At 48.9% G+C, this 20166-nt stretch overlaps 8 protein-coding genes across 8 annotated transcripts; 4 read left to right on the plus strand and 4 right to left on the minus strand.

Annotated features, from left to right (window-relative positions):
* Positions 1 to 3: 3 nt before the first annotated feature.
* LOC132259588 (peflin) lies at positions 4 to 1009 on the minus strand. Its single transcript, XM_059757286.1, has 3 exons — positions 926 to 1009; positions 528 to 771; positions 4 to 468 (listed from the first exon to the last, which is right to left on the minus strand). Exons 1-3 carry the CDS (start codon positions 935 to 937, stop codon positions 98 to 100), a joined length of 627 nt encoding a protein of 208 aa, XP_059613269.1. The 5' UTR covers positions 938 to 1009; the 3' UTR covers positions 4 to 97.
* A 15-nt stretch (positions 1010 to 1024) lies between these two features.
* On the plus strand, positions 1025 to 2170 carry LOC132259095 (gastrula zinc finger protein XlCGF7.1-like). The gene is made up of 3 exons (XM_059756639.1): positions 1025 to 1224; positions 1287 to 1622; positions 1681 to 2170. The coding sequence occupies exons 1-3, from the start codon at positions 1121 to 1123 to the stop codon at positions 2168 to 2170; spliced, it is 930 nt and encodes a 309-aa protein (XP_059612622.1). The 5' UTR covers positions 1025 to 1120.
* A 102-nt stretch (positions 2171 to 2272) lies between these two features.
* On the plus strand, positions 2273 to 5737 carry LOC132259609 (alanine--tRNA ligase, mitochondrial). Its single transcript, XM_059757316.1, has 5 exons — positions 2273 to 2843; positions 2907 to 3246; positions 3439 to 3578; positions 3639 to 5451; positions 5511 to 5737. Exons 1-5 carry the CDS (start codon positions 2320 to 2322, stop codon positions 5718 to 5720), a joined length of 3027 nt encoding a protein of 1008 aa, XP_059613299.1. The 5' UTR covers positions 2273 to 2319; the 3' UTR covers positions 5721 to 5737.
* Positions 5738 to 5749: 12 nt separating this feature from the next.
* On the minus strand, positions 5750 to 7225 carry LOC132259612 (uncharacterized). Its single transcript, XM_059757320.1, has 3 exons — positions 7083 to 7225; positions 6577 to 7014; positions 5750 to 6379 (listed from the first exon to the last, which is right to left on the minus strand). The coding sequence occupies exons 1-3, from the start codon at positions 7156 to 7158 to the stop codon at positions 5931 to 5933; spliced, it is 963 nt and encodes a 320-aa protein (XP_059613303.1). The 5' UTR covers positions 7159 to 7225; the 3' UTR covers positions 5750 to 5930.
* A 42-nt stretch (positions 7226 to 7267) lies between these two features.
* LOC132259613 (mitochondrial inner membrane protease subunit 2) lies at positions 7268 to 7929 on the plus strand. Its single transcript, XM_059757321.1, has 2 exons — positions 7268 to 7458; positions 7520 to 7929. Exons 1-2 carry the CDS (start codon positions 7362 to 7364, stop codon positions 7927 to 7929), a joined length of 507 nt encoding a protein of 168 aa, XP_059613304.1. The 5' UTR covers positions 7268 to 7361.
* Positions 7930 to 12757, minus strand: LOC132259611 (elongation factor Tu). The gene is made up of 2 exons (XM_059757319.1): positions 11487 to 12757; positions 7930 to 8197 (listed from the first exon to the last, which is right to left on the minus strand). Exons 1-2 carry the CDS (start codon positions 12715 to 12717, stop codon positions 7977 to 7979), a joined length of 1452 nt encoding a protein of 483 aa, XP_059613302.1. The 5' UTR covers positions 12718 to 12757; the 3' UTR covers positions 7930 to 7976.
* LOC132259610 (putative sodium-dependent multivitamin transporter) lies at positions 8694 to 11466 on the plus strand. The gene is made up of 5 exons (XM_059757317.1): positions 8694 to 9418; positions 9484 to 9988; positions 10049 to 10106; positions 10165 to 11236; positions 11294 to 11466. The coding sequence occupies exons 1-5, from the start codon at positions 9308 to 9310 to the stop codon at positions 11348 to 11350; spliced, it is 1803 nt and encodes a 600-aa protein (XP_059613300.1). The 5' UTR covers positions 8694 to 9307; the 3' UTR covers positions 11351 to 11466.
* A 185-nt stretch (positions 12758 to 12942) lies between the features above and the next one.
* LOC132259096 (protein wech) lies at positions 12943 to 19488 on the minus strand. Its single transcript, XM_059756641.1, has 4 exons — positions 19455 to 19488; positions 17621 to 17867; positions 15533 to 17558; positions 12943 to 15375 (listed from the first exon to the last, which is right to left on the minus strand). The coding sequence occupies exons 2-4, from the start codon at positions 17842 to 17844 to the stop codon at positions 15208 to 15210; spliced, it is 2418 nt and encodes an 805-aa protein (XP_059612624.1). The 5' UTR covers positions 17845 to 17867; positions 19455 to 19488; the 3' UTR covers positions 12943 to 15207.
* Positions 19489 to 20166: the final 678 nt, after the last annotated feature.

Raw genomic sequence — 20166 nt, forward strand, 5'->3', positions numbered from 1 at the left:
GAGTCAAGGTCACAGCCCAAAAGGGCTCTTTATTGGCGCGTAACTTCAAAAGCATTTCCTTGTGAATGTCAGGTGGTGTGCAGAGCTCGGAATGAGATTACGTGGAGCAGCTGAGAGCCACCGAGATGAAGTCCTCAAAGGATATCTGAATAATGCCCTTCTGCTCGTTGTCGCGCTGCCTGAAAGCCTCCGTGAAGCGCTGAATCTGCACGCAAAGCACTATGAACTGGTCAACAGAGATTTCCCGGTGGTTCTTCGGATCGCTCTTGTGCACAAGGAATTGCACGAAGTTGGGCGAGAACCGGAATCCCATCTGCTGGAAGGCGGAGTTCAGCTCGCCCTCGTCAATGTGGCCAGAGCCATCGCGATCGTAGCTCTTGAAGGCATTCAGCCACTGATTAATGTAAGTGTAGAGCTTATCGAACTCCTGGACATCAATCGTTCCGCTGTGATCCTGATCGAACATCCCTGGAAAGAGTAAATGACATTGATTCACGCGTTGCTTCCGGATCTTGGCTTGCACTCACCGATCATCAGACGGCAAGCTGTGTCTGAGAAGTTTTGGCCACGTCCGTTTACCAGGGCGTGTTGCAACTCCTCGGCATTGATCTTTCCGGATCTGTCTCGATCCACCACGGCAAAGATTCTCTGCGTTTCTGGGTTCACGCCAGGCGCCCCCATCATGGGTGGCGGAGCTCCGTAGCCTCCCTGCGTTGGGTTGTAGCCCGGCTGCTGCTGGCCGCCGTAGCCCCCATATCCGCCTTGATAGCCCTGAAAAGATCCGGAAAACTAATGAGTCACCTTGATTTATTTATGGCCAATTAATCCTAATTTCCTCTGGTGATTTTCCGGAAGATTTCGGATGTAGCTCCTAAAGTAGGTGTTAGGGCACATTTCTAATCACACAGATTGAAGATAAACTCACCGGATAAGCCATATTTTTGAAGAAATTCCTGGAGCGAAGAGGCCACAAAAACACCTTGATTGACGTTTTAAGAATTCGATGTTTCTCCAAACTGGCATGCAAGAATGGCAATCATTATCAGCAATCATTAAAATTTTGTGTAGAAAGCAAATCAAAACAAACAATTTTGTGTAGAAAATCCTCAATTAAGAGAGAATGGAAGTCAAGAAAGAGGCGGAGAACGACACTCTTGATTACGCTATTGTGAAGGAAGAATATTACATTGATGAGAAACCGAGCATTCCCAAACAGGAGAAGGAGTGAGTTTTTTTTTACTGCCTCGCTCTTGTTATTTTTTCATTATATTATCCTCTGCTTTTAGACAGTCTTTGGATATCCCTGATGTGAAGGAGACTATAAAGTTTGAGATCACGGAGATTGAGCAGAATTCTTTGCCAGAGTCTGAGGACAAGACATTCAGCTGTTCGCAGTGCTTCAAGTCATATGGAAGCAAGAAAGCCCTGAACAGACACAGTAAGATTCATTCTGAGAACGCATCATTTCCTTGCGCAGTCTGCCAGAAGTGCTTCAAGACCGTCAGCTATCTGAGGAATCACATGATCATCCATGGCGAGAGGCGTCATGCGTGTGAGATTTGCGGAAAGAAGTTCATCGACCGCTCTCACGTTAAACGCCACATCCGGCAAATGCACGAGAAGTACGACCAGGAAGCTGTCCTTTTCCCAGCCACGCTAAGAATCGCTCTATCTTTCCAGCAAAAGACGCGTCAAAAAAGACTACATTTGCCAAGACTGCGGCAAAGTTCTTCGGGACAAGTGCCGCTACAGGCATCACTTGAGAGTCCATGAAGAGAAGACCATCCAATGTCCAGAGTGTCCGCTAAAGTTCAAGTACCAGCACAACCTGGCCAAGCATCGAGCCGTTCACAGCTCCAGCAAACCCTTCGAGTGTCCGCACTGCCCGCGAAAGTTCAAGTCTAAGGCCGTTCTAGTCAATCACATGCGTATCCACGACAAGGGATCGGCCCTCCTTGCCTGCGATATCTGCAGCATGACATTCCAGTGGAAGAGGAACCTGCGGAAGCACATGCAGGAGCACAGTAGCGCCAAAGAGTGCGTTCCTTGTCCGCACTGCTGCAAGAACTTGTGGCAGAAGCACCTGGAGATGCACATCAGGAAAATGCACAGGGATCTGTGCCTAGTCGACAGTGGTCCTCCTTTGGTGATTAAAAAGGAAAAGAAGTAAATTACTGTTATTGTAAAAAAAAGCCCGCGGATTTTGCGATTCAAATTCCTTCCTATGCGAAAATTTCGATGTTGATTTTCGAACGTGACGTAACCTCGATGGCGGGCGGCTCGCCTGTTTATTATTGTGCCGTTTTACCGTGAAAAGCCATGCAAATAAACGGCCAGAAGGTCTGCCTCGCCTTTCGGAGGCACTATGGCACCAGCCTGGCGAAGAATTGCGCGTCCGCGAGCAGTGTTAGGCAGCACTTCTTGGATTTCTTCCTCAGCAGCAACCACAAGTTCGTGCGGTCAAGTCCGGTGGTTCCCTTCTGTGATCCCACGCTGGCCTTCGTAAACGCCGGCATGAACCAGTTCAAAGGCGTGCTGCTGGGACGCGAGACTCCGCTGCACAGACGCGTGGTCAACAGCCAGAAGTGCGTGCGTGTCGGCGGGAAGCACAACGATTTGAATGTGGTGGGAACGGACGGGTATCACCACACATTCTTCGAGATGCTGGGCAACTGGTCGTTCGGGGACTACTTCAAGGAGGAGGCCTGCCGCCTGGCATGGTCACTCATTACAGGGCCGCTGCAGATCAACCCGCAGAGACTTTACGTGACATACTTTGGGGGAAATGAGAGACTAGGATTGCCTGCCGATGCGGAGTGCATTGAGATCTGGCGCAGTATCGGGTGAGTAGTGGCTCTTTCTGGAGATGTTTAGAGGAGATCAAGGGTGACTTTGACGTCTTTCAGACTGCCTCAGGAGAGAATTTTGCCCTTTGGCATGGAGGAGAACTTTTGGGAAATGGGACAAACGGGTCCCTGCGGCCCCTGCTCTGAGATCCACATCGATCACACGCTCCAGACCGGCAACAGAGCCTTGTCCGTGAACATGGGCCTGGCAGACCTCACGGAGCTGTGGAACATCGTCTTCATTCAGTACAACAGAGAGGAAGATGGCACGGTTTCTACGCTTCCCGAGCGTCATGTAGACACAGGAATGGGATTCGAGCGTCTGGTGGCCATTCAGCAGGGCTCCAGGAGCAACTACGACACGGATCTTTTCACACCGCTTTTTGATTCCGTGCAAAAGGTGAGCTTTAAGCTACAAACCCAGGCATATCATTATCTCAGCAGTCTTCTTATCACGATACTCAAGACTTGAGATTAAGAGTCCATCAGAGGGTTCAAAATGCAAGTGAGAAAGTGGCTTGAGTGGTCTTCAATTAACCTTATTCAAATACAATGGCAATGATTGTCGTCAATTCCTCAATGAATTCAACAGGTCGCCAAGTGCGAACCCTACGGAGGTGCTTTCTCAGCCACTGCCGCCACTTATCAGCTAGACACTGCCTACCGGATAATCGCTGACCACTCCCGGATGATCCTCGCCTGCCTGGCCGACGGCATGATCCCGGATCAGAAGTGAGACATTTACTAATCGCTCAATTTCTATATATTTAATTCACACTCAATTCTCTTCAGCCACAAACTGCGGAGAATCCTACGAAGAGCCTTGCTGATCTCCGAGCGCTCCTTCTGCCAGAAGCGCCTCCTGTACGAAATAATCCCACGCGTGGCTGAAGTCTTGGGTGACACTTATCCGGAAATGCAGTCGCGCCTGCCAGACGTGCTGCAGATTGTGCGTCACGAGGGCGAAGTGTTCGACAATCTGCGACAAGCCAGTAGCGAGGAGGTGAAGAAGCTCATTAAGGATTTTCCACACCTCGAGGAGCTCGATGTGTTGGATTCTCCAGGCTTCGTGCTGGCCTTCGAGGAGCTCCAAAGGCACAAGATGCACTTCAAAGTGGAGTCCAGCGGCCTTCCGATCATTCCCAGTGATTTACTGTTCAAGTTTTACGACACATATGGATTGGATCGAGACACGCTTGAGCATCTGGCATGTCTCGAGAAGCTCCACATGGACTTGGCGGCGTTCGAGGAGCACCTGAGAGTGGCCAAGCGGAAATCGATGGTGACCAGGAGGAATGCCATGAAGTTGCCTGGCCAGGAGATTGTGAAACTGCCAGAAACCGACACTGAGCCTAAATATCAATACTCATATGATCAGGAGGCGCATACATATCGCGTCCCACCTGTACAGGCGAAGATCCTGGCCATTGTGGTGGATCGGGAGGCTGTTCAGAGAGCGGAGGATCTGCCTGAAGGAGATTCCGTGACAGTTGTCTTGGACAGGAGTAATTTCTACCACGAAAGTGGCGGTCAAGAAGCAGATTTCGGTGTGATTGTGTTGGCCAGTGGCGTAGAGATGCCCGTCAAGGGCGTGGAGAATCTCCAGAACCGCCTGCTGCACACTGTGTCCTGGAAAGAGGGAGCCAAGCTCTCACTGGGCGAGTCTGTGACTCTCACCGTCAACTCTGAAGCTCGCTCTGGAAACATTCTTCACCACACTTCCACTCATTTGCTGAATGCGGCCGTTCGGAGGATCACTGAAGGTGTGGTTTATCAGAGATCCAGCTCCGTCACGAGTACTGGGATGAAGATGGAGTTTGGTGTGTACGGACAGAAAAAACTAGACGTGGAGAATCTGGAGAGAGTTCAAGAAGTTGTGCGGAGCGCCATTGCGAAGGCGATTCCGCTGAACATTACGACAATCGACTCACAGGAGCTTCTGCGGCGCAATCAGGAGATCACGATGGTGCCTGGAGAGGTGTATCCGGATCGAGGACTGAGACTTGTGGAGATTTTGCATGAGGGCGGTGATCTCCAGTCACGAGAGCTCTGCTGCGGAACTCACGCACGAAATACGCGGGAACTAGAGGACTTCTGTCTGACCAGCGTGAAATCCGTGGGCAGGGCGTCGTATATGGTGTCAGCAGTGGCGGGAAAGGCGGCGATCAGGGCGCAAGAGATGGGAAGACAGATGACTGAGGACGTGCAGGGCATCAAGAGGGATCTGGAGACGGGAAAGCAGCAAATCGAGCATCTGGAGGCTCGTGTGCATCGCCTCAAGAATGTCCTGCAGCACGGTTTCCAGGAGAATCTCATAATCCCGCACACAGTCAAGGTGTCGTCGCTGGACATCCTGAATGGCATCGCCAAGCAGATTCGCAGTGTCACGCGCGAGACTCTAAAGGAGTTCATTGAGATCGAGATGAAGAACGTACTGGAGGACAATCCGTCGGATCAGAGTCCATTTATCGTGCACTTCCTCTCCAGTGCGTCGCTGATGGAGAGTGTCTCTCTGCAGAAGGCCACGAGACTGTGCCCAGATCGCCCGATTCTGGTCATTTCCCTCACTGGTGGTGAGATCAAAGCCCGCTGTTGTGTACCTGAGGTGAGTTCGCAATCTCCTTGAGCACTGACAAAGGTTGCTAAACCTCCTGAATCTTGCAGAAGTGCGTCACGAAAGAATTCACCGCTGACCTGTGGCTGCAGGAAGTGAGCAGAGTGTTCAAGTCGTCGTGCGCCGCGCCCAAAGGTCAGGATGGCAACTTCGTGTGCAACATGAAGGCCAAGAAGATCAAGCTATCGGCTGTGGATTCCCAATTGGAAACAGCTCTCACCTTCGCCAGAGACTACGCTTCCAGACTCATGCCGCGCTGACCAACAAAGTCCACCATTCTTTTCACAATTTATTAATACATATAGAAAAATATTCTTATCTCTTAGTGAAAAATCGTTAAAAATTTACAATTTGCATAAGTACACCGCGTCTTCCGCTTGACTGACGACCGGCCAAGAGGCCAGGAGATTCCTAAATGGATGGATTGGTCTCGTGAGATTCAACAGTTGCTGATGTATATGTGTGTGGCACTATTTGTCCGGGAAGAGCGTATCGTAGCTGGGCGGCAAATCCTTGTCTTCCGCCCTGGACTGTGGCTGCGTCGAACTGGCCACTTGCGGCAAGTGCAGCTCGATGGGCGCCTCCTGTGATGCGACAGTGTTGGTCTGCTGATCCGCCGTGGCGGCCGTGCTGGCCGGCGGACCCGCGAAGCACTCCTCCAGGCAGAATCTGTACTTCCAGCAGCACCACAGACAGCCGCCCACGGCCACTGCCGTGAAGATGAAACTGGTGATGGCACTCAGGGCGATGTTGGACGAGTTCAGCGTCTTCCGCATAACACTCTGCTGTCCCACCAGGCAGGACACCTCGTCGGCGCACAACGGGGCGTTGCAGTTTACCACGGAGTCCCTGTAGTACTCCATCGGGATGCATCCCTTGTTGTTGCGGAAGCACGAGAAGGCGAACGAGTCATCGCAATCTGCGGAGAAAAACAGAGGATGGTAGATTACTGTCTTATCTTTCGAAATCCTGGACCGTTTCCCACGTCAAGCACCAAGCAAGTGAGTCCGAACACTAGAATTTACTCAAGATAAACTAGCAGTAAATTGATAAGTGGGAAACAGTGGCAATCTGACACTCCCCAGCGATTTAATTGGCCCGCGGCATGATAATTACCTCGGTAATTGGTGAGAACCATTGAGATTTCAATGAATTCCTCCAGGTCATCTGGCCTCCTGCCGCCGATGTGCAGCTGAACACTCATCTCGCCCGTGGGGCTGTTGAACGAGATCGCGGGCGTCTCCTCCGTGCCGATCTCCTCGCAGATCTTGCTCGTCTTGTCGCTGCCGCCGTAGCGCACCTGAATGTAGTCCCTGCACTCGCTCTTCCCACTCGACTTGGTGCGGAAGTTGAGCCTCTGAATCACGGCGAACAGGCCCGAATACCTCGTCGTCGTGTTGATCATCACCATGCACTGTATGTCCAGGAGCGGCAGGAACTTGGTGTTCCACGACTCATTCACCAGAGCCGCCTTGCCCTGCTCCAGGAACAGGATCTTCTGATGAATCACATCGCTTCCGCCTCCGCGACAGTTTGACGTGAAGTTGAACTGACCTGCGCGAGAAGAGGAGAGCCGTTTTGGGCCGCCCCAGCTAAGGATTTCCTGTCAATTCGATACTCACGATATTCCCCAGCGAAGGCATCTTCAATCAGAAGGGTCAGTGCCAGAATTGGTGTGAGGTATTGGATAAAATTCATGCTTTTTCACTGCACTTTCTTCCCATGGGGAATTTTTTCTATCATTTTCTCTCCACAAACTGTCAGAATCATCAGTGCGGACTTGACAGGTTTCCCGATATCATCATCATCATCATCATCGCGCCCGGGTGTCATCAAAACTGCTCCTCCTGACCACTTCTGACCTGCTGGTCAATGGAAACACCCTCTCGATTGGTTTAGCCATGGGAGTTCCCTACTTCCTGGTCAAGTCTGTTCTCGCAGGAATTCCTATCGGACTCGCCTTCCTGGATATTGTTGGTTATGTCGCCCGGGTCGAAGGTAAGTCCTCTTCCTGCCCCCCCTGGCAACATTTATTGCAATGCTCTCTCACCTCTGCCAGGAGCCTCCATGCAGCCTGCGCTCAATCCTGGCCACACCGACACGGATTACGTCTTCCTCTCGCGCTGGAGCGTGAGACATCTCGAGCTCCATCGCGGCGACGTTGTGAGTCTCGTTTCGCCGAAGCATCCGGAGAGACGCATCCTGAAACGCGTCCTGGCCCTCGAGGGCGATGTCATCTCCACGATTGGCTACTACAAGCCCTACGTCACCGTTCCTGAGGGCCACTTCTGGATAGAAGGCGACAACACGGGCAATTCTCTGGACAGCAACACGTTCGGGCCAGTCGCGCTGGGCCTGGTGACAGCCCGCGCCACGTGCATCGTATGGCCTCCGTCGCGTTGGCAGATCCTGCCCTCCTTCATGCCCCCCAAACGACAGCCCATCGTGCGGAGTGAAAAAGCCTCGTAGTCTGGACTGTGTTCTATATATATTGAGTGTCCCGCGGGGACAATAAATTAGCTAGAAGGCTCAGAAGGGCTGCTAGAGATCTGGACCTTGGAGAGTTTGTTCATGGGCAGATGCACAGATTTGTTGACACTCGTGATCACGCCCGTAGCCACCATGGCGCCCTGTTCGCGAATCGTGAACGGTTGTCCCACAGTCATTACCATTTCCCTGAAGAGCGTCAGCCGCACAGAGCCGTGATCGCCCGGAATCATCATGTCCTGATCGCCAACTGGAAGGCAAATAATCCAAATCACTTTAGTCCATTCGAAAGATTTCTTAACTCGCTCGTCAGGCATTTAATTTAAATGGAATTGCAATTTGCAAACCATGCAATATAAAACAAATTTCACCCAATTAAACTTTATTGAGATAAGAAAAATTTACCAAATATAGGCAGAAGTGGCAGAAATAGTAATAATTCCAAATATTAGAATTGTGACGCAGAAATGTGAATTTATTTAATATTTTGTGATGAGATAATAATTATCAGTTAAATTATTTGAACAACTGTGAGATATAAAATCTCCTTGATCTTTAATTCGCAACATTTTCAATCTTAATCAAATTTTACTTTATACGAAAAAACATAAAAAGTGCAATAAATGATATCGCTGTTCAGCAACAAAGTCGTTTCCTTCGGGAAACGCAGAGAGAAACTGATTTTCTACCAGTGAGTTTTGCTCCAATATTCCAATTGTAAGTTCAGTAAGTTTTTTTCTCGGAAATTTTCAAAAACTCAATAACCCACGAACTGTGCTAAGATTAAAGAATTACAGCGATCATTATTAGATTAGATTAGATATTTAATTCTACTTCAGAATCCAACTCTAGTCTGAATTGCTAAACCGCTTTCGACTTGCGTGGATCAAAACACGATCAAGATTCGGTAATTTCTGCTTTGTTTTTGATCGTATTCCGCAATTTGTGTTTATTTTTATATAAATGCGTAAATTTAGAAATAGTGTCCACTTTTTGCTATTCCTCCTCAAAAAGCTCTCTTTGTATCTCGAGTGTAATTAACTAAACAATAACTCTCTTGGAGATTTGGAATCTTTCGTGATAATCTTCGGAAATCACTTCAACCGTCTGATTTATAGGTTTGTCGTCCTTATCAAGTTCACCCTTTTGCCAGCCAGACACGATCCACTTCATGCTGTACTCGTACTCGCCATATATTCTCACCTGATTGTACGAAAATGTATCTGGTGATGTATTACTCACAATCTTCATAGACTTTCCGTTTCTGCGCTCACTAACTGTTAATTGCTGATCCGCCAGCGACGCTTGCGGCCGCAGAAGTGATTTCCTCCGCTTTTTGCAGAAGAATTCGACAGCAATAATGGCATCGTTCACAGCGTGGGATTACGTGGTGTTCGTGCTGATGCTCCTGATCTCAGCCGGTATTGGCGTCTACTACAGATTCACTGGCGGAAAGCAAAAGACAACCAATGTGAGCGACTAAGAGCTTCTTTCCCGAATTCAGCACTTTGATGGACTTGACGTGTTAAATTGCAGGAATATCTCTTGGCCGACAGGAACATGAGCATCTGGCCAGTGTCATTCAGTCTCATGGCGAGCTTCATGAGCGCCATCACAATTCTGGGCGTGTCGATGGAAAATTATCAGTTCGGCACATCCTTCGCCATCATCAATCTCGCCTACGGCCTGGCCACGCCGATCGCATCGCATCTCTACCTGCCCGTCTTCTACAAACTGCAGGCCGCCAGCGCTTATGAGTACCTCGAGAGACGCTTCGGCAGAGCCACGAGACTCTGCGCCAGCATTGCCTACTCACTGCAGATGATCCTGTACATGGGAATCGTCCTCTACGCTCCCGCCCTGGCTCTGGAGGCTGTCACTGGAATGCCCAAAGTCGCCGCAATCCTGGCCATCGGATTCGTCTGCACCTTCTACTCCACCATCGGCGGCATGAAGGCTGTTCTCATCACCGACGTCTTTCAGTCACTCCTCATGTTCGCCGCGGTTTACTGCATCATTATCGTGGCAGTTGGTCTTGCAGGTAAGGAACTCTCTTAACCAAATATTTTGCGAAAGAAATTACACATCCTTCTCTCTACAGGCGGTTTCGGGGAGATTTGGCGCATTGCTGATGAAGGGGGACGAATTGAATTTCTCAAGTAAGCTAACTGAAATCCCTCGTGAAGTGCACTCCTATCGAAATTCCCTGCTTTCCAGCATTGATCCCGATCCCACTGTTCGCCACACTCTGTGGTCTTTGATCATCGGCGGCGCCTTCACTTATCTCTCACTCTACGCCGTGAATCAGACCCAAGTGCAGCGCCTGCTGACTGTGCGGAGTCTCAGAGCCTCTCAGACAGCCCTGTGGCTCAACTGGCCCATCCTTTCTCTGCTCAGCTTCAGCACGTGCTTCTGCGGCCTCGCCATCTACTACTACTACGCCCACTGCGATCCTCTGCTGCAGGGCAGAATCTCGTCCCGCGACCAGCTCATGCCGATCTTCGTGGTGGACACAATGCACGATTATTCCGGACTGCCCGGGCTCTTTGTCTCGGGCATCTTCTCAGCGAGTCTATCCACAGTCTCGGCGGCCCTCAATTCCCTGGCCGCCGTGACACTCGAGGATTACATCAAACCGCTGTATTTGGCGCTGAAGAAGAAGCCTCTGGTGGAGTCACAATCCACTCTGCCGTCCAAGCTGATCTCCTGCACCTACGGATTGATCTGCGTGGGAGTGGCTTTCGCCACCCAATCCCTGGGCGGAGTGCTGCAGGCCGCATTGACCGTGTTTGGAGTGGTCGGAGGACCACTATTCGGCCTCTTCACGCTCGGCATGTTCAACACTGTGACAACTCAGAGATCTGCCATTCCTTCCCTTCTCACGGGCCTGGCATTCGCCATGTGGGTGGGATTTGGCCAGCCAAAGCCTCCCGTTAAGATGCTGGACTTCAGCGTGGAAGAGTGCTCAGACACTCGCTACAACTCTTCCTATTCCGACGTCTCAGTACCTATTTTCCCGCGCGAAGAGACAGCCAATCCCACTTCTGACGATTCCGAGTACTTCTGGCTCTACCGACTCTCCTATCTCTGGTACAGCGTCCTGGGATTCTTGGTCACTCTGTTCGTTGGCCTCGTACTGACTTATCTCCTCAAGTGGCTGAAGCTCGAGGGTGAATCACGAATCTACGCAGATGGCAACAAGGAATGCATCAACACTGATCTCTTCTCCCCGCCGATCGCGTGGCAGCTAAAGAAGCGCCACACGAAGTACATCGAAAACGGAGGAGTGGTGAGAATACCCAATTTTGTTCAATTGTATTTCCCACTGAAATATCATTCTCGGCAGGTTGATATCTCTAGCAGCAATATAACAAGCGACAACGCGGAAAACACAAAGTTATAGCGATAAAAATTACAACCGTAGGACAACGATTGGGAAAAAATTCAAAGGGAGTAGCTTAGCTCAATAAAACACTGTTGTAAAATGGGTTTTAAAAGACACCTATGAAGGTTAAGAAGTACTAGAGAATCTCACTCACCAAGATCAACTCTGCAGGGCACATTCCAGGTGCGGCTGAACATCTGCTGGATGTACTTGGAAGTCAGTGGCCTGGATCTTCCGCCTTCGCCTTTCGTCAGTAAATACATCGAGCCGTTGAAGTGATTGGAGATCTTCTCACTGCCGGCTTCGCAGAGCAGCATCCCTCGCTGCACAGTCGAAATCTTCACGCCCCTGAGAAGAACTCCAACATTGTCTCCGGCCACGGCTTTTGGAACGCTCTTCCTAAAAATCTGAATATCTCCCAGGGTCGTTTTGGCCTTCTCACCGAAGCCCAGCAGTTCAGAAGCACTGTTCTTCATCATGACGCCCCTCTTGATGGTGCCCACGACCACAGTTCCCCGTCCGGGCACTGTGAACGCATTGTCAATGGGCATAAGGAAAGGCGACGTCAAATCGCGCGTGGGCGTCGGGAAGTAGCTATCGATCGCGTCCATTAGTCTCCGTATCGAGTCCTCGCCTATCGGCGACGTGTCTCCGCTGAGCGCGGCCTTGGCTGATCCACAAATGACCGGACATCCGACACCGTCGAAGCCGAAATCGTACAGAAGTTCTCGCAGCTCGAGTTCAACCAACTCCAGCATCTCCTTGTCAGCCACGTCCGCCTTGTTGATGAACACCGCCACCTTCTCGATGCCCACCTGCTTCGCCAGCAGAAGATGCTCCCGTGTCTGCGGCATGGGGCCATCGTCAGCGGCGACCACGAGGATCGCGCCGTCCATCTGAGAAGCGCCCGAGATCATGTTCTTCACGTAATCAGCGTGACCAGGACAGTCTGTGTGAGCGTAGGTGCGAGCCTTCGTGCGGTAGCCTATGTGACAGGCATTGATTGTGATCCCTCTGGCCTGTTCCTCTGGCGCCCGGTCAATTTCATCGAAGGACACAAACTTGCACAGTCCGTCCTTCGCCAGGACCTTCGTGATCGCCGCCGTGAGAGTCGTCTTACCATGATCAATGTGTCCTATCGTGCCAACATTGCAGTGTTTCTTACCCTCGGTGCTCTCAGTATCCGCAGAAGATGCACTCTTCTCTGGCACAGAGTCTTGTGAGAAGAGCCGGGTGAGCACAAGAGATGATGATTTGCTCGCATTTGCAGAAAAGCCTCTGGCAAATGTGTGTGCATTGCGGTAGTTTACACGCGGGAGGATATACTTAGATTGATTTCTAATGGTATTAACACAGGAAAGTAGGATAAAACGAGGAATTTTCATCCTGTTCACTTTTCATAAAAACACAGGTTATGAAACTTTGTTGTGGTCGAGTTTGCCAAAGACACCGCATGGCGCTCACAGCGGCTGAGGAGAATTTTTCCCTCGCGCACAGCTTTCGGAATTGCGCCAAATGACAACGTGCTTTCGATGCTCTGCAAATTCTTTCCCAAAACTACGATAAAAGATTAATAAAAATGTCTATTTTTGTAGGAACATTTTCCACCGTCATTTATTCAGTCATTTGTACAATTAGTCCGCAGAGAGATCGCCAATTTCGTGTCTGGCAAAACAGACGAGAAAATTTCCTTAATTTTTACCAAAAAAGATATTTTTTGTTCAATTTCTTTAAGACCAAAGTAGTTTTACGAATCCAATAGTATTTTTTTTTCTTTCCCACGTGTAATCTTTCGACTTTCGTTGGGAAATTTCTTAAGATTACCAAATTTCTACAATTAGAACACGCGCCTAATATAATTGATATTTTCTTCTTTATAAATGTCTTATGAAGCAAAATTTTGAAGCCAATAGGGTTTTCTTTAAGTATATAATGCAGCTTTCTGATATAATATCTTTTAGAAAATGTTTTCTCAAAACTCACTTAATTACTTTCTTGTAGAATTCACTGAAAATTCTTTGATTTGTCACTCAAATATTTCTTATCAATACTTTTCTTATTTCAGAATTGCTTCTAATTTTTTGTTCCAGCCATAAAAACACACACTCGATCAATAAGATTACTTTTAAATGTGGTTTCCTTTAGTTAATATTTTTTTCTCTTTAAATTTAAGTTCATAAAAAAACCGAAGAGTTCACTTTCTATATGCAAAAGAATGAAATCATAAACAAACAATAAAAAAAGACAAAAAATCAAATTTCCTTCTTTAAGAAATCGTCTTCTTCTTAGAAAAATCACCAGCCTAGATAATTCATTCTTTGTGTTCTCTTTACTCTACAATTTCCACAATTTCTTTTGAAATAATCGTAAAATTTCTATTCTTTTTACTTGTAAAAAACTTCTTTTATTTGCGATCAACTCTCAAGAGCCTGCGATTTCGCGGGGCGGCATTTTCTCAAAATACGCGCCCCCCCGAGAATCCGGCTCACAGTCGATCAATAATCACACGGCACTTTACATTTTCCCTTTTGTTAGGTTCGATTCTCTCTATATTTGAGGTTAATTTCTTGTATTTTTGCTTTGCTTCCAATTCTCCTCTCTAATTTTATGGCAAAATGGATTGGCACCAATATACTAAAGGTAAAAATCACAAAAAAGGAAAATAATACAATGATTTTAGCGTTTCTTTTATCTTCGTCATTGTCAATATCTTAAAATAAAACTTAGAATTTCTTCATCAAACAAAACAAAGTTACAACTTTTTTTTCTTTCTTCATCAATTTTCACTTTAACGCTCTTTGCAAAATAAATCATAATTTGAAAGAAAAAAAATGTGAATTCTATACTTTTGACTTTTGTCACAATATTGGAATATTTCTCAAATACACGATTTTTTTTTAATTCCATTTGGAAAAATTCAATCTTCCCAGAAATACTAAAAAGTTTTCTTTTCATATTCTCATGAAAAGTATCTAAAAATTCTTGAAAGTTTTTAATTTGCTTCACAAATTTGTTATTTTTCGATTTATATCTTTTTTTCTCAAAATCTCAATTTATAATTCAATTGGTGACCAAATATTGTTTGTTGAGTAGTAAAAAATTTCATCTTTCTCTTTAGGCTGCCTTTCTCTAACAAACAAATCATTAGAATTATATCAAAAATCAGTCTTGCTCTCTTGAGAGAAAACTCATTAATCTTAAAAATAGAAGTTGAAAAAAAATGAAACTCAAGAGAAAAGCACGTTTTTCCTCTCCACCTCCAATCGAAGGCCTAAAAACCCCCCAAATTGACTGGGCGTCATTTTAGGCAATGTTCAATATTTACGCTACACTAGTAAAATTCATCTATAGATTTGCCTGAGTTGACGAAACTTCAAAAATTCATCTAATTCAATGCTACTTTGGTGGCATTTCTTCGTCTCTTACATTCAAATATAGGCTCAATACTTTAACTTTGAACTCTCGTCAGTCTTTTTTTAAAATGTTTATATTAAATGCACTTCCTCCGAGTGGCCCCAAAACACCCTCAGGAGCGACTCCAATGCATCCTAATCAGTCTTTTCATCTATCAAAGTCTTTAGAGTTGCAAGAAAAAATGTCTTCTATTCTTTATATTCCACATTAACTTCATATCTCTCTCTTAACTGCTCAAATCCCCAAATCCCTTCCTTACAACCTTCGTAAGTTGTGTAGAAGCATTTTGTGTCCTTAATTCTAAGTTACGAGGTAGAAATTGTCGTTTACATTTTTTCAACGAAAGATTACTTCATAAATCGAGAAAATAGCGTCAAAATACGTAAAAAGAAAAAAAAGCATAGAAAGTCGCAGGGCGACATCTTACATCACTAACGGATAGAAGGTGATGCCAAAAGAGCTCAATAGATGTGCACGAAGGCCTGGTTGGGTCCCACGCAGTCACGCGACTCCGGCGACGTCTCCACGACCATCACGAGGCGCCCGTCCGGCAGCAGCGCGATGTCTGTAGGACGATCCTTGTCGTGCATAGGCGGACGGTCGGGCTTCACCTCTGGACGCACATCGACCTACAAGAGAACGCAATTGGACATCACTCTATTTGTGAACGGCGGGATATTTAGTCTCTATTCCATGGAAGTGTTATTAAGAATAGCGCAAATTTGTGACTCATAAATTTGTGATTCAATAAGGTGCAAGAAAAGCGAGACGACAGCTTTCACTCACCGCCCAAAGGAAATCGAAGTCCTTCGTGAAGACCAGCACGCGCTGATTCTTCGAGTCCGCCACAATGACGCGGCCGTCGTCATCGACACAGAGTCCGGACGGACGGCTGAAGTCCTGTCTGGGAATGCCCTCGAATCCCTTGGTGGCTATGATGCGCGTGAGTCCCGGGTCCACGATCATGAGACGGTGGTTCTCGAAGTCCGATACGATGAAGTTGCCCGCCGGCGTGCACGTGACGCCGCGCGGCGACGTGAGGCCCTTGAGGGAGCGCGTGTGGTGAATGCCGTCGAAGTTGAACCTGGCAATGAAGTGGCCGTTCTGGTTAAACAACTGCACGCGATGGTTGCGTGAGTCCGACACGAGGATGTCACCCTTGGCGTTCACGCACACGCCCCACGGGTACTGAAACTGCCCGCACTCGCGGCCAAAGGTGCCGAACTTGTGCATGAAAGTGCCAGTGTGGCTGAAGATCTGCACGCGGTGGTTGTCCTTGTCAACCACGATGATGCGGCGCATCTGATCGGTAGTGATCCCGGCCGGCAGGTCAAACTGCCCGTTGGCCTGACCCTGGCTGCCGAACATGAAGCGAAGCTTACCATCTTGACCAAAAACCTGCACACGATTGTTGCGCCGATCGGCAATAAGAATCTGCCCGTCGCGGTCCACACAAACGCCCCACGGGCGGCTCACTTCACCATCGCCGGAGCCCTCGAAAGCGAAGGACACCATCGGGCCCTGGGTGAAGCGTACGCGGATGGGAAACGGATGCCCAGGGAGGCAGAGACTGCCGCCGAACTCTGCCCTTGTGGAAGCGTCTCCGAAGGCCGGAGAGAGCTCCCTGGGCATGATTTCCGGGATCTCCGGGCGCCGCTCCTCTATAACAGGCGGTGGCAGCAGAGCCGGCGGAGCCGCCGGAGGTATTCCTTCGAGAGCTCGCAGGATTGGACGCCTGCGCAGGAGATTGCAGCCCCCGTTCAGCTGAAGCGGTGCTTCAGGCAAATCTCCGTTTGGCAAGCGGCGCTCCTGGAGCTGTACGTCGCCCTGCTTCTTGATCTCAGTGGCGAGATCGAAGCTGGGTGGGATGAACGCGAAGACCTCCTCCTTGGGCTGCAGACTCTTGTACATCTCCGAGAACTCGAACATCTGGTTCTCCGTGCGCACCAACACGAGTGCGAGGTCCGTCTGGTTGAGTGTGGGCAGCACCTGCTGGGCCTTCGTGAGCTCCACAGACGTCTGAGCAATGCCCGCCAGCGCAGCCCTGAGCCCTGTCATTTGATCCGACAGGATCGTCAGCTTCTGATAGCGCATCTTCTCAAGGCGATCTAAGAGAGCGCGTTCGCGCTCTTCCACGGCGCTGCAGAGCGCTCTCATTGTCTTGCGGATGCGGTTGGCCAGCTCGCAAGTCTCACGTTCGATAGCCTGCGAGTAGATCACCGCCTTGTCGATGCTGCACTTGATCTTCTGCGTGCCCATCTTACCGTAGTTGAAGATGGCGTTCAGCTTTCCATGAGCGTTCTCCACCACTTCCATGGCCAGGACGCAGTGGTGATCCTTGTGCTCCCACAGCGTGCAGTCCTGGCACACGTTCATGAAGCACGTTTCGCACACGTAGCGCAGGGATTCGTTGTGCAATGGACAGCGCGGTCCCACGTTCAGGCTGGCCATGGAGACCATGGTGCTGACGGGAACCGAGGACTGCGGCACGTTCAGAGGGACAATCATGTGATCGCTAGCTAAGTTGCGATACACATGGCGTTGGACGCAATCTTCGCAGAGGATGTCGTTACAGCTGATGCAGCGAGAGATGGCGTGGTGCATCTGGCAATTTCCACAGCGGTAGTTCAAGCCGGAAAAGCCCGGCGGAGTCTCATCAGAAGCCGGGCTGGGGCTAGAGTAGCCCACGGCGCCGTCTTCCTCCTTGGGCGACTGCCGCGGTGTGCCGATGGCACCCAGACGAGTATTCACGACGAACTCCTCCAGATCGATCGCCTCGCTGTTGCTCAGACCGCCCAAGCCAGGCGGAGGCCTGAAATAACCCCGGAATATCACCTCTGTGACCACAATTCGCAGCGCTCTCGAACAACTCACCTGATCGGCTCCGCGGGAGCGTTGTTGCCATTCCGGGCACTCCACATGGAAGAGCCCTGGAACAGCTCGGAGTACAGCAGCGTCCGCGTCTCCTGCTGTCCGCGGTTCATGTTCTCCGGCGACACGCTGCTGGAGGATGATCCGGAAGTGCTGGCTTGCGGCTGCGGAGCATTCTGGCGATTCGTGCGCGGAATGGCGCCGTTATTCTTCGAGATCAACGTCATGTTTCAGAACGTCTCGTCAGGGTCTCAAAGAGAACAGAAGAGGACAAGTGAGATTCAAGGAACAGGGATTTTTAACAAGGGAATTCTTAGAAAAAAAAACACTATGCACAACCTTTCAAAGCAAAGTGCAGAACAGAAATGCCGTTTTGCACTCTCTCTGAACAAGGAATGAGAAAGAGAGAGAGAAATTGATCGTTTTTTTCTCTCTGCCATTTTTTGCAACTTGAATTTGAGAGACAAAAGCTCTGATGATAATCATTGAAAGCTCTGTAAAATGCTTCTCAAATGAATTTTTTTTACTAGCAAAACGCTTTGAAAGTTTTCTAAGTGGTTCGCTTCATGACTTTGTTTCTGACCGTAAAGTTAGGCTTTAGTCCAGGATATTTCTCAGAAGAAGAGCTTTCCAACCTTCCTAGAAAGTTTAACGCAGGATTAAACCCTCATAAAATCCTTGTGAGAAAACCCAGATGAATTGTTTTGGTTTAGGCAATCTAACGAGAAAATCTCATGCAAATATCAGCATTTGGGAGAAAAACATGATGAAAATAGACTCACTATCGCTCGCATTCGCCCAATTTGCCTCTGAAATCCTCTTCCCTGTGAGTTTCAGGTCAGAAAGAGCAGCGCAACATCTTCTAATTGGCTGCAAAATATTCCGAAAGGGAAGCCAAAGAGACCCAAACGCCGAGGAAGAAAGGCAGCGGCAAAAAATAGTCAATCGGCAACATTTCAGCTGCTCTTTGGAACACAATCAACAGAGCCACACACTTTCTCTGTGTGTTGGTGTGCATCCCTGTGAGGAATTTCCCTCTGCAGCTCCCCTAAATCCGTCCTGGGCCAGTGCGTGTGTGCGTGAGTCGCAGGGGGAAGTTCACGGACAAGAGGGAGGAAGAAAAATCAATAATCTCTTCCCTTCATGACCGTGAATATCGGGAAGCTTTTGCCATTGCTCGCATTGAAGTTCCTCTCCTATTTTCTCTCTGTGTTGCCTTTACGCACTTTCTCAGCCCAACAATCTCCTCATCAAGTTCAACTGAAATTGATTTTTTTTCCACAGAGTCGCTCTTCTGTGAAAAACTTTCCAGAATACGACATGAAAATTGGAAAGGTTTTGCGATGGGCCTTTGGGGTGTGTTATGCGACGCAAATCGAAGGTTTCAGTGATAGCCAAGAGGTTCACCTCATCTTTGTTCATCTATATTGAGAAACAGGGACGGGGAAACCTTGATCTATGAGATGCCGAGGAAGGGAAGCCCTTGCCGTCTCTCTCGCCCGTTTCGGGCCACACAAAGAGGCGAGCGCGTGAGCGAGAAGGAAAAGAACTCTCTTGTGTATATTTGCTCGAAATGTTATCAATGTTTGCTCGTATGTTTCAATCTCACCAAACTGCGGACCCATTTTATGATGTCTTGTCTCTGAAAAAATTGACAAGAACAGCCCCAGGTTGGCCTTCTCATCCCCCTTCGCGATGAGCTCAGCGCTTGACGGGGGTGAGTGGAAAGGTGTAGCGAAAGGGCGTCCGCCCTTTCGCCATTTTTCCCTTCGCAGCGCGCTTCCCTTTCAATCGCAAAATCGGTTCCAAAAACCAGCAATTTTCCATGCAATCTCACCTCTTTCTGCTCTTTTCAGTCTCGGGAACTCCTTCAGGCGTTGCCGTGCATTGATGGAAGTCGACAGGAATCGCGTGAGGGTGTGGAATTCGCTGATGGTCTCTCTGGTAACTCTTCACGCACGCGATCACACTCACTTTGCACGCGCGGAACAATCGACTTCGGGGCCCGGGAAGACGGAGGTGGAAACAAGGGAGAGACAGTGAGGGAAGGAAAGAAAGAAATTTGAGCAGCAAAGTCTTTGGAGGGTCTTGTCTATTTTTGGATGTTAAAGAAAACAACGTCCAGCTTGCTCAACATTTCCAAGAGGACTGAGGAGCGAGAGAGTGCGTTCAATTTTGGCCTGGAGGATTGTGTCCCCTCCATCGGGAACCCTCACGCATTTGCCTAGCCTGCGTGTGCGTAAAGCCATACGCACACACACGCATCGCTCTGCAGCGATACTCATCATAATTAATTTCAACACGCATCCACACCCTCGCGCTCTCCCCTCGAGGATCCCCACACAACACGCCCTTGACATTCCCCCGGGACCCCCCGAGCAGGTCCCCTAATCACTGCGTGTGTGTGGACCAAGTGCCGAGAGTGGCCCGATTCTCGGAATTACCCTCGACAGCCGCAGGTAGTCCCAAGGCCAGAATCTCAGGCTGAGTGGAGATAAATAAGAGCGCTTCAGGGACTCGAATTCAAAGGACTAGTACATAAGAAAGCA

The sequence above is a fragment of the Phlebotomus argentipes genome, unplaced genomic scaffold, assembly GCF_947086385.1.
Source record: "Phlebotomus argentipes unplaced genomic scaffold, Phlebotomus argentipes genome assembly scaffold_18, whole genome shotgun sequence".
NCBI classification, from domain to species: Eukaryota; Metazoa; Arthropoda; class Insecta; order Diptera; family Psychodidae; genus Phlebotomus; species Phlebotomus argentipes.

Excerpts from the sequence above, each read along its gene's own strand:
- LOC132259612 (XM_059757320.1), bottom strand. The coding sequence starts at position 7,158 with ATGAATTTTATCCAATACCTCACACCAATTCTGGCACTGACCCTTCTG. Across the intron at positions 7,015-7,082 it reads TGCCTTCGCTGGGGAATATC|GTCAGTTCAACTTCACGTCA; the intron begins GTGAGTATCGAA and ends CTTCTCGCGCAG. Across the intron at positions 6,380-6,576 it reads GGTTCTCACCAATTACCGAG|ATTGCGATGACTCGTTCGCC; the intron begins GTAATTATCATG and ends TTTTCTCCGCAG.
- LOC132259095 (XM_059756639.1), top strand. The coding sequence starts at position 1,121 with ATGGAAGTCAAGAAAGAGGCGGAGAACGACACTCTTGATTACGCTATT. Across the intron at positions 1,225-1,286 it reads ATTCCCAAACAGGAGAAGGA|ACAGTCTTTGGATATCCCTG; the intron begins GTGAGTTTTTTT and ends CTCTGCTTTTAG. Across the intron at positions 1,623-1,680 it reads ATCCGGCAAATGCACGAGAA|CAAAAGACGCGTCAAAAAAG; the intron begins GTACGACCAGGA and ends CTATCTTTCCAG.
- LOC132259609 (XM_059757316.1), top strand. The coding sequence starts at position 2,320 with ATGCAAATAAACGGCCAGAAGGTCTGCCTCGCCTTTCGGAGGCACTAT. Across the intron at positions 3,579-3,638 it reads GGCATGATCCCGGATCAGAA|CCACAAACTGCGGAGAATCC; the intron begins GTGAGACATTTA and ends AATTCTCTTCAG. Across the intron at positions 5,452-5,510 it reads CCCGCTGTTGTGTACCTGAG|AAGTGCGTCACGAAAGAATT; the intron begins GTGAGTTCGCAA and ends TGAATCTTGCAG.
- LOC132259611 (XM_059757319.1), bottom strand. The coding sequence starts at position 12,717 with ATGAAAATTCCTCGTTTTATCCTACTTTCCTGTGTTAATACCATTAGA. Across the intron at positions 8,198-11,486 it reads GCCCTGCAGAGTTGATCTTG|TTGGCGATCAGGACATGATG; the intron begins GTGAGTGAGATT and ends TTTGCCTTCCAG.
- LOC132259613 (XM_059757321.1), top strand. The coding sequence starts at position 7,362 with ATGGGAGTTCCCTACTTCCTGGTCAAGTCTGTTCTCGCAGGAATTCCT. Across the intron at positions 7,459-7,519 it reads TTATGTCGCCCGGGTCGAAG|GAGCCTCCATGCAGCCTGCG; the intron begins GTAAGTCCTCTT and ends CACCTCTGCCAG.
- LOC132259588 (XM_059757286.1), bottom strand. Across the intron at positions 469-527 it reads AGCTTGCCGTCTGATGATCG|GGATGTTCGATCAGGATCAC; the intron begins GTGAGTGCAAGC and ends TACTCTTTCCAG.
- LOC132259096 (XM_059756641.1), bottom strand. The coding sequence starts at position 17,844 with ATGACGTTGATCTCGAAGAATAACGGCGCCATTCCGCGCACGAATCGC. Across the intron at positions 17,559-17,620 it reads GCTCCCGCGGAGCCGATCAG|GCCTCCGCCTGGCTTGGGCG; the intron begins GTGAGTTGTTCG and ends GGGTTATTTCAG. Across the intron at positions 15,376-15,532 it reads ACTTCGATTTCCTTTGGGCG|GTCGATGTGCGTCCAGAGGT; the intron begins GTGAGTGAAAGC and ends GTTCTCTTGTAG.
- LOC132259610 (XM_059757317.1), top strand. The coding sequence starts at position 9,308 with ATGGCATCGTTCACAGCGTGGGATTACGTGGTGTTCGTGCTGATGCTC. Across the intron at positions 9,989-10,048 it reads CGTGGCAGTTGGTCTTGCAG|GCGGTTTCGGGGAGATTTGG; the intron begins GTAAGGAACTCT and ends TTCTCTCTACAG. Across the intron at positions 10,107-10,164 it reads GGACGAATTGAATTTCTCAA|CATTGATCCCGATCCCACTG; the intron begins GTAAGCTAACTG and ends CCTGCTTTCCAG.